Below are 10,064 nucleotides of genomic sequence, written 5' to 3'. Positions count from 1 at the left end.
ACACAAATAAAATTTGTCGTCTTCTGTAAAATACGTCACTCGAACGGTTAGCTCAGTTGGGAGAGCACTAGCACGGAACGCCAGAGGTCGTGGCTTCGAGCCCCGCATCGTTCAGAAAATTTTGTTTTCAAATGTTATTTGTGTATTAATCCTAGAAGTGAGGGTTATCACTTTAAAAACCTAACCAAATACTTATAGAACATCTTCCCTGGTAGCGTTTATTCATGTAGATTTATCTTAAGACACGTTTAATTAACACACTTAGCAAGGAATAAAATTTTGATGGACCTTTTTGTTTTCATCATCGCTTGGCTTAGATATAGATATATATATATATAGGCTAGGATAGGATAACACACACATAAACTTCTGTGATTTTACACAGGCACTAATCTATTTTCGAACATCTACCGAAAACGAAACACAAAAACTTTATAAATAAATTTGTGATTGGGCTTACCTATTTGAATATATTTTATAATTAATATAAATGGGCAGATTGAAGTAAATGTTTTTATCTTTTTATTAAATTATTATGATTTAATAACTTGGACGTGCTAACCCTGACTTCTAAGCCGGCACTTACGGTGTGATCGCCGGCAAGCGTTCGTACCTCTCATCACACCGCCTCTTCTCACTTGTATCGCGTAGATGTTTGAGTTATAGATTTTTACTTAATATGCCTAAACGGTAGATTAGAAAGGGTGGATGTGAATACAAAACAATCTTCTGAATCATTTGTGAAAATGGAGGTTCCACAGGGTTCAATTTTAGAAACTTTTTGTTTCTTATTTATATTAATGACATCCCTTATCTTGCTAATAATACACCTTTATTAAATACCATGCTTCTAGTGAAAAGTCGGGCAAGTAGTTCTTGAGTACATTTATTACAAGCAATACGCATAACGCAGTAAGCATAACCACAGACAAAAACACAACACTTCTCTCTTTAATATTTTTTTAATGATAATAATATTTTTCTCTTAAAAACTTAAGTTACAGCAACTAGTGGCCGGAGTCACCTTTTAGGCAAATCATACCTGTACCAGGTGGCTTCGCTCTTCCATTTCAGCAATGTCTTATTTTTAACAAAAGTTTAATTGACATGCTAGTGAAATAATAATAAATTTATGAAATGAACAAGAAATTAATAAAAAAATTACAGTTTAAATAAATGGAAAGTTATTTTTGAACACGTTAACAATGCAGCAATTTATTCATATTTAATTCTTAATATTAGTATCGATACAAGTAAGGACGCTAAATACCACAATAGTAAAATGACGCATCACATAATCATCTCATCATAATATTATAAATACTAAAATTATAATTTGCTTTTACTATTAGATCTAAGCAGATCTAAGCCAATGTTTACGGCATCAATAGCCGTGCCCGGAGCACACGTTACCCCGTATCCCCCGTGTCCGTAACAGTGCACGACTTTAACACGGTCTATTATTTCTCTCTCCACTCTTACCGGGACTCTGTGTGGACGCAGTCCCACTTTCTGAGCGACTACCTCGGCATTCTTCAGCGCCGGCAACAGTTGAACACACCTCTCCATGATCGCTGCAGCGTCATACTTGCACACGTCCCGGTTATAACTGTTGTACTGCCGCACTCCACCGAGAGTGGCTACCCCGTCATGACCAGGTATTATGTATGTATCGTAATCGCCGTAAAATGCAGTCTTTAACCATGGAGCTTTAACTTTGAATATTTGACCCCGAATTGGAACTAAGTCGTGGTCGTTGCACAGATACTTCGCTCCAAGGCCCGTACAGTTAAATACTAAATCGTATTCAGGAAGGGACGAAAAACTGTTGATGTATTTCTGTACTACTTTTCCACCATTCGCGACGAAAGATCTCTCCACCCATGGCAAATAATTATCACAACCTATCTTCACAGTGTTAAAGTATGATCCGTATTTCCAACCCTCCCCGCAAATTTTCAATTCATTCTCATCTACAGCTCGGTAGATTGGAACTAAGTCTTCTATCAGGTGATTTCTGGTGTTGTGGTAATTTTCTTTCGAGAAGATATAAGTACCGAATGAAATGACGCCAGCTTGAGCTGATTCGGACGATTTGAGGATATCCTGCCAGAAGTACCAAGAGTTGTTGATCCATCGTTTCGTAATTTCCGCCGTCGCTCCTCGGAAACTGGTGCTCGGGCGGAAGATGCCAGCGGCCACCGCACTCACTGTCTCCTCTCTAAAGTTATCAGCTATGATTGTAATGTCAACATTTCTCACTTGTTCCTGTAATATTTTTGCTACTGTGGAACCCACGACTCCGGCACCTAGTACAGCTATTTTGGGTGACTCTTTACCCATTATGATCTGAAAATTACAATACGAAATAAGGGTTACTAGAACTAGCTCTAATCGGTGTTTGAAAAAGATTTGCTGCTACATAAAATTGATTCCAAACCAAAATAGTGAAAGAGAAATTTCAGATCAAATTACTAAATGTAGTATTTACTAAATGTAAAAATCTATAGTGTCAAACTCTGAGTGAGGGTTCGTCAATTATTACGGGTTAGTGCAATGTGGGGGACACAAAATTAACCCGCATGTATAACAGACCGGTACATATGGGTGTCAATAACCATAGAACATAAGTTTATGAAGAAAAACAAACAAATAATGGTAATCTTTGGGCTTCTCTTCAAATAGATACAAGCGGCAATATCATACTTATATCAGTAATTGTTATTTTTATTTATACTTATCGCTTCATACTTATCGCTCAGTAAGCAAAAGATAAAACAATACCGTCTCTGAGCCAATCATCGCAGACGCAACTCGCGGACATCACAATAACACCATTAATTATTCAATATACTTGATACATACATTGGAAGTGTCCAAGTGTCTGACCTTTATAGAAACACGATAATATTATGTGGCACGCACCACCTGCTATCGAGTGAGATGTCTTAGATGAGAAGAGAAGAAGAGATAACATTGCAGTAGAATTAATCATTGTACGAATTCTATATATATATATATATATATTATATTTTCTATATATATTATATTTTTAGAATCACGGATTCATGAAATGCTCATAAAAATATTCTAGGTACAAAGTTAGGTCGGGTAACACAGATCTTGAATGGTCAGCGAAATTAATGAAGAGAAATTGATAGTACTTATTGCATAGCGAAAATAATTGATATCTTGTTATAATATTTACTTTAGATAAATATGTTACTTTTAAGTAATATAACAATATTAATGCCTGAGCTTAAATAAGTACTTACATAAATCAATTCCTTATTCCGATGTTTATTAACAGTCAGTACTTTTTCTAAGATCGTTTTCTAATTGCTTACAGAATCGCGACCTCCCCGGAAGAACTACAATCAATTATCATCCAATGAAAAACTAGACCACCAAGATCAAAAACGCCAAGATATTCACATAGAGGACGCTGATGTAGACTCAGATGCGAGCAGCACAGACTTAGATGAAAGAGACACGCGTGGTGTGTGTCCGCCTTGTGCGCATGATCGATACAACAACAATGTCAGGTGCCACGATCATGATGAGTTAAGTGATGATAGTGATTATGGTGAGTCAATTTTGTTATTATAATACACATAATTAACTTTCTATTTACTGAATACATTTTGTAGTACCAACGGACTGGTGGTAATACTACTTCTAAAATCTAAAGTAAAAGTTGACGTATCCTTACAATGACAAAAAATGACAGTAATTTTATTGTTTGTTTCTGCCTTCTGATTTCTGACGTTGACACTTTAGGGCCTACGCCACGGTTGTTCAATGTTCACTTGTTGATAAATATTTTTAACAAGGTATCAATCAGGTTAAATTCAGATTTTTTATTCACATGACTATTTTTATTGTGGCTTAAACTTTTTTGTGTGCTATTGTTATGATATTTTCGCGATTACTTTACTGAGTTGTAGTGTAAATTAGTAATAAATTCGAGATGGCCAATTTGAAGTCCGATTTAGACGACTATTTACTACAAAACGAGAATCGAAGGAGCTTTAAGTTTGGCTTACCGTTTTCAACACCAAAATTTTTCTCAAGAAATGATGACGAATCTCCAAGCAGTAGTAACACGACAGCTTCTTGGTTTGAGGAAGTTCAAAAGGAATATTTCACATTGGTGAGTTCTTATGTGCCCATTGTTTACATTAAAGATAACTTTTAATTCAATGTAACTACGATAAATGGGGTCATAGTCCTAATGAATACTTTTATGTTTCAGAGCCGAACTCAGAGGTTTATGGGTTTTGGTATATGTTTATTCTTTGGCTTCCTATGTTTCATATTATCATTCCTATACATACCAATACTGTTGCTACAAGCAAGGAAGTTTTCTCTACTTTTTACATTGGGGAGTCTATTCTTTATACTAAGGTATGTCCAACCACTCATTATGACCATGATTTACTTTTATTGAGTTAAATTTCGAGTTTAGCCTAATTTTAATTAATTTATGTTTTCAGCTTTAGTTTCCTGTATGGACCTTGGTCTCATCTTAAATCACTATTTTCAAAGGAGCGGGCACTAAGCACAATTTTTTATGGATTCACTCTCATAGCAACACTTTATTGTGCTCTTCATCTACAGAGCACACCACTTACAGTTATTTGTGCTGTGTCGCAAGTTATTGCGCTTTTGTGGATGATGATGGGATCCATACCAGGAGGCTCCTCAGGAATGAGGTTCTTTGGCAGCATGTTCAAATCCACTGTGTCAAACACATTGCCAATATAGCATATAATAAACTTTGTTTGTTTTTAATTTTAATTAAGTAATTATTGAAGGAAATATTCTATGGAAATTTAATTCTTAGCCCAATTGTACACTAACTGGCCATAAGTTCTGTTACACATAATGATGTCCTTTTTTTTGTTGGAAAGTTCTTGATGACACAAGCTTAAAACTGTGAGTTCGTTTCTAGGTGGTTAGGATGAAAATATCAGCTATAAAGCTATTAAAGCTCTTTTCAGACTACGATATAATATATAGTCCATAGCACAACAATATTGTGCACCATACATTATTATGGACATGTTCACACTTCACTATTTGATATATTATTGGCTTACTATACGCAATAAAATTGTGCTTGTGCTGAGTTCATGTTGTGCTATATTGTGTGCATGCCCTTCCGCCTTCCATATTCAAAAAGTTTGAAATTACCATGTCCTCCTCTGAACTTTATATGATTTGATATTTTTGTTCTTTCATGGCATTAACGACAAGATAATGTCAAATTTTGCATTGTCATCAAGCAATGAGCTTTTAAAACTAGCCATTATTAAATCCATTGTGTCGATTGTGTGCACACTCTTCAAAGATCGTGGTCATCTGAGCTTGCCATATACTATAAATACTTGTGATTATATCCTGTAATGTGAACACCATGCTATATCTATTTACCATAGTCTGAAAAGTGCTTAAGAGGAAATGTAAAAGGAAATCGAATATTAACACATTCAAATGCTTTTAATTATCGTTGTAACATTCTGTTAATTATGTTATAATATCAGAATGTTTAGTTCTAATTATGGCAGCACACAGACTAGTAAAAAAATAAGGACTCTGTGTCACCTTACATAACAGTGTAGCACCAAAACAAGCCAATTAACGAGTAAATAAATAGCGCCACGCGCACACACACTACTCCAGGCCGATAGGCGGCCATTATGAGAATTGTCATCGTAAGTGACAGATTAGTTTGCATCTCAATAAAATATTTTATAAATGTCGTTGTGTGTTGTGAAAAAGTGAAAAAACAATACTGTATAAGTATTTGTGGCCATATATGATTATTTAAGGGAGGAAAAATTGTGTAACTAGTATCCCCCGTAACCGCATACACACTAGCATAATGGTGCTTCACTTGCTAATATCACGGCGCAGAGTCCTTCTTTTTTTACTCGTCCGTGTGGCAGCTTAAATTAATTCTACAAATTTTTTTATATTGGGAACCAAAACAGAAATAATAGTGTGCTTTTATTCAATTATAGTTTTGTGTGCATTATTATTTTTGTAGTTAAATAAAAAAATTGTAAGTAATCAATACAACACAACAACACTGTAAGTATCCTAATGCCTTACTTGTGGAATTATGTAAGAACATTTTGAAATTAATGCTTTAAGTAAAACTTGCATAATACTTGAACAATACTTCCACTTAACATTCGTTGTTAACTTAAACACTTAACTTGTGTGTTACTTGCATCATCAAACTAGTTTGGTAACAATTTAATGTTGATGAAAAAACTAATTCTATTTATTTTTCATGGATAATGTTTCATATACATAAGTTATTGTATCAATAATTTCTCATAAAATTTACCATGTCAAGTACTTATTTAGCACAATTTTTTATGATTTATATTAGCACAAAATTTCGTTTAGCATTATATGTATAGTTAAGATATTAGGTACAATAATAATTATTATTTCCCTGGAAAAAATCGAAAGATGAAGTCCCTAATATAGATTAATATCTTTATAAAGGTAATGTAGATGTTTCTTTAGTATTTAATGTTCAATTTGAATTTGGCAATATAATAATAATAAATTATTTAAAATCTTGAATTATGAAAACTTTTGTTTTAATTTGTCATAATAGGTTATTTATATTTTTATGTGAGTTCAATCTAAAATGAATTAGGTCAGTTATATCAGTGCTTCGATCAAATATGTGGATAGGGACTAGATTTAGTGTTCAATATCCAATCGAGCGAAGGATTGTAGCAGAGTCAATTTACTCAATGGGGCATTAAACATCTATAACGATATTGTGATAATATTCAAGAAAAATAGATCGTATCATGATATTATCACGGATAATCTACAAATCCGCGATCCGAAGGAGCTTCAATTATAATATTTAAATGTAAGCGCTTTGCGATATCTATTCTTTGTCATAGTCCGCTATCGCAACAACGTTCTAGTGAGAGATCTGTGGACGATACCGAATGACGCCCTATCGATGATGTTAACGGCCATAACAAAAATAATATACAAGAGTTTATTCTCCTTTTTGTTTGAAAAAAAAAAATAACTTTCATCGTGTGATTTTGCTTTCTAGTTATATTTATACTTATATTAAAATGGGTATATTATTTCATCTTTTCTGTTGCTATTTATGAATACGGTGATTATAAGTTAGTTAATTAAAAATAAATAATGCTTTTGCAACATTTACACAATGGTACCATATATATTCAAATTTTGAAATTATTATTTGTTTCCTTTCATAAAAAAATATTCTTGCCGTTTTTTAAGATCTAGTAGATATGTGATCGAATATTAAGTGGAACTAACAATGCAGTACACTTGTATGTCAGACTTAGATATATTATGTATAGACTTAAATATATTTCGATATATTATGAACTGATGCTATGTAATATAATAATGTAGTAACCTAATAGTTTTTATACAAATTCAGAAATAAAATACTTAAGTAATTTATCGATTTTATTTGTTGACTTTGAATTATGGACATACCTACTGGTTGACCTCTTACACCCACTTACATGCTTTCCCAGAAACACCGCGTTAGGGCCGGTTTCCACCAAAGTGGAGAGGAGGTTAGCCGCAAAGCGGTCAGGTTATTTCCACCAAAGCGGAGAGGAGATGTGTAGCGGGGAGGAGATATGAGCTGTGCATAGCGGAGATGTAAGCTAATATCTACGAGAGGAAGAGTTCCTATTTTTTTGAGTTAAAATACTCCGCTAAAAAACGGAAGGAATGCCTTTTGCATTCAAGATCAGTCAATCGAATAAATGACGCTTTCGGGTGTGCGAGATGCGGAAAAGGGCTCCCTTTTCCCGCGGACGCCGCACGGCCCGGCCGCCCGACTACAGACATCTCCGCTCTGCCGCGCCGCTTGCTCACTCGCGGCAAAAAATTAAATAAAAATAAGACATCTCTCTTCTCCGCTTGATCCTTCGACCGAAGCTAAGCGAAGAGGAAATGTGGAAATAACGAAATCTGATTGGTATCAAAACTCATCTCATCTCCGCTTTGGTGGAAGCCGGGCCTTAGGGCATGAGGACCTACCGCATACACTTAGGCTAAGGTTACTATGGATGCGAGTTCTGACGAGTACGTTTGATTCGGCATCGATAAAGAAGGTCTTACTTCCGTTGATATTCCCGAGGTGGACTTTGAGTTTTAGCAACTTTCTCCCACTTTTGCCGAGAAATATCTCTGTTGTGATAATTTATTATATTAATATTTTTGTCTCTCATATCCCACAAACACCTGTTCTCGTACACGAGACTGATCAATTTATCGTTAGGTACAGGCCGGCAACGCATCTCTTGACCTCTGGTTTTGCGGATGTCCATGTCTCACCAGTTCCTATCTCGTGTAGGGTTAGCATCCGTCCGGATTAATTCGGACTTTTAGACTCTAGTACGGATTTTGTCCGGCTCTCTAACTAATACGGATTTTTATAATTAGATGGAATATCATATAAGTCTTTACGAGAAATGAAATTTAAGCGAGATAAAGAAATGTCAGTACTTTTCAAATAACTAACTGGTAACCCTAATCACGTGTCTCTTGATCAATGTGAGAAAACGTCAAACTGTGTGGTTGACTGTATGGGTGTAAGTATTAATCCCATAAGGGTTCTTCTACTATTAATAAACAATTTGTTATGTTTTTAAAAGTGATAACCCTCACTTCTAGGATAATACACAATTAAAATTTGAAAACAAAATTTTATGAACTCACTCAAAGGACTCGAACCCACGACCTCTGGCGTTCCGTGCTAGTGCTCTGCCAACTGAGTTGAACGGTTAGCTCAGTTGGCAGAGTTGTCGATGTCACCATTTCAACTTTATTTGGTGGATTCATTCAATTCTCTACTTAGGTACATAAATGTATACCTATAGATTTTATCTATATATAAACATGTACCTGCACATTCTACTATCATGTTATAAATGATCATCCATAGGCGGTTTTTTTTATTAAATATTTAAAAATGTTTTAGAGTTAAAAATGAGATGTATTTATTTACTAGGTACCTACAAATTTTATAATATTGGTATACTATTTCCAGACGAGGCGTTAACCTGTAACGTCTGCGACCGGTCATTTTCCAGTCGCCGTCAACTTAGCGACCACCAACAAAAAAAAAGACATTTCGGGTAAGTACCTAAACATATAGTTCAAAGTTGAGGCCCATATACCTAAGCTTTTAAAGGGCGACCGCTTTCAGGTAGGTAGGACAGTAGGAAAAAAAGATCTTATATAAAATAAATCCATGGTAGCGATTGTTAACGAAATGTTGTGATCTGACCAAAATAGAAATGCACAGTGCTTCCCCGGGGCATAAAAAGAATAGGGTAGTCCGAGGCTGTAAAAGGTGACTAAGGACATTTACCAGTGGGATGCTCCATACAGGATGCCAGCTAGATTATGGGTACCACAACGGTGCCTTTTTGTGCCGTGAAGCAGTAATGTGTAAACATTATTGTGTTTCGGTCTGAAGGGCGCCGTACCTAGTGAAATTACTGCGCAAATGCGACTTAGCATCTTATGCCTCAAGGAACGAGATCGTTAATATAGACTAAAACGAGATATGGGCCAAGGGTCGAGAGCTGTCATGGCACGCCTATCTCTACATCGGACCCTTTTGATTATATACCGCAAATGTGTACCAACTGTTTACGACTAAGAAGTCAATAATTTTAAAGAATTGTCGCAAAACTTAAGCTTCAGTGAAAGGGTACTAAAATCCAAGCACTCAAAAACTTTTGAAAGGTTATAGAAAATAGCTGTTGCAACTTCGAAGTCCTCCCAAGAGTAAAACACATGTTTAACAAGTGCCATCCATGGTTGACTTTCCCTTGATAAAACTAAATTGCTTGGGGTGTAATAGATTATTTACCGTAAAGTGTGAAAACAATTGATTTAGAGTTAGTCATTAAATATCTTACTAAAAACTGGTAGAATTGTTATAGGTCGTTGGTTGTTCGTTTCCTAGGTTGCCTCTGAAATAGTGGTATAATTTCACTTAGTTTAATCAGGTTGGG

At 35.1% G+C, this 10,064-nt stretch overlaps 2 protein-coding genes across 3 annotated transcripts; one reads left to right on the top strand and one right to left on the bottom strand.

Moving 5' to 3' along the window:
• Positions 1 to 943: 943 nt before the first annotated feature.
• Positions 944 to 3,528, bottom strand: LOC126976019 (D-aspartate oxidase). Of its 2 annotated transcripts, none has more exons than XM_050824164.1 (2): positions 3,276 to 3,528; positions 944 to 2,349 (listed from the first exon to the last, which is right to left on the bottom strand). In XM_050824164.1, the coding sequence occupies exon 2, from the start codon at positions 2,341 to 2,343 to the stop codon at positions 1,330 to 1,332; it is 1,014 nt and encodes a 337-aa protein (XP_050680121.1). In that variant the 5' UTR covers positions 2,344 to 2,349; positions 3,276 to 3,528; the 3' UTR covers positions 944 to 1,329. The 2 variants fall into 2 exon arrangements, with proteins under 2 accessions (XP_050680121.1, XP_050680120.1); XM_050824163.1 differs by lacking the exon at positions 3,276 to 3,528 and adding an exon at positions 2,785 to 2,919.
• A 244-nt stretch (positions 3,529 to 3,772) lies between these two features.
• On the top strand, positions 3,773 to 7,482 carry LOC126976028 (uncharacterized). Its single transcript, XM_050824175.1, has 3 exons — positions 3,773 to 4,153; positions 4,256 to 4,407; positions 4,497 to 7,482. The coding sequence occupies exons 1-3, from the start codon at positions 3,971 to 3,973 to the stop codon at positions 4,765 to 4,767; spliced, it is 606 nt and encodes a 201-aa protein (XP_050680132.1). The 5' UTR covers positions 3,773 to 3,970; the 3' UTR covers positions 4,768 to 7,482.
• The last annotated feature ends 2,582 nt before the right edge of the window (positions 7,483 to 10,064 follow it).

This window comes from Leptidea sinapis, chromosome 39 (genome assembly GCF_905404315.1).
Source record: "Leptidea sinapis chromosome 39, ilLepSina1.1, whole genome shotgun sequence".
Taxonomy (NCBI): Eukaryota; Metazoa; Arthropoda; class Insecta; order Lepidoptera; family Pieridae; genus Leptidea; species Leptidea sinapis.
This window is presented reverse-complemented; position numbering and strand designations above follow the sequence as displayed.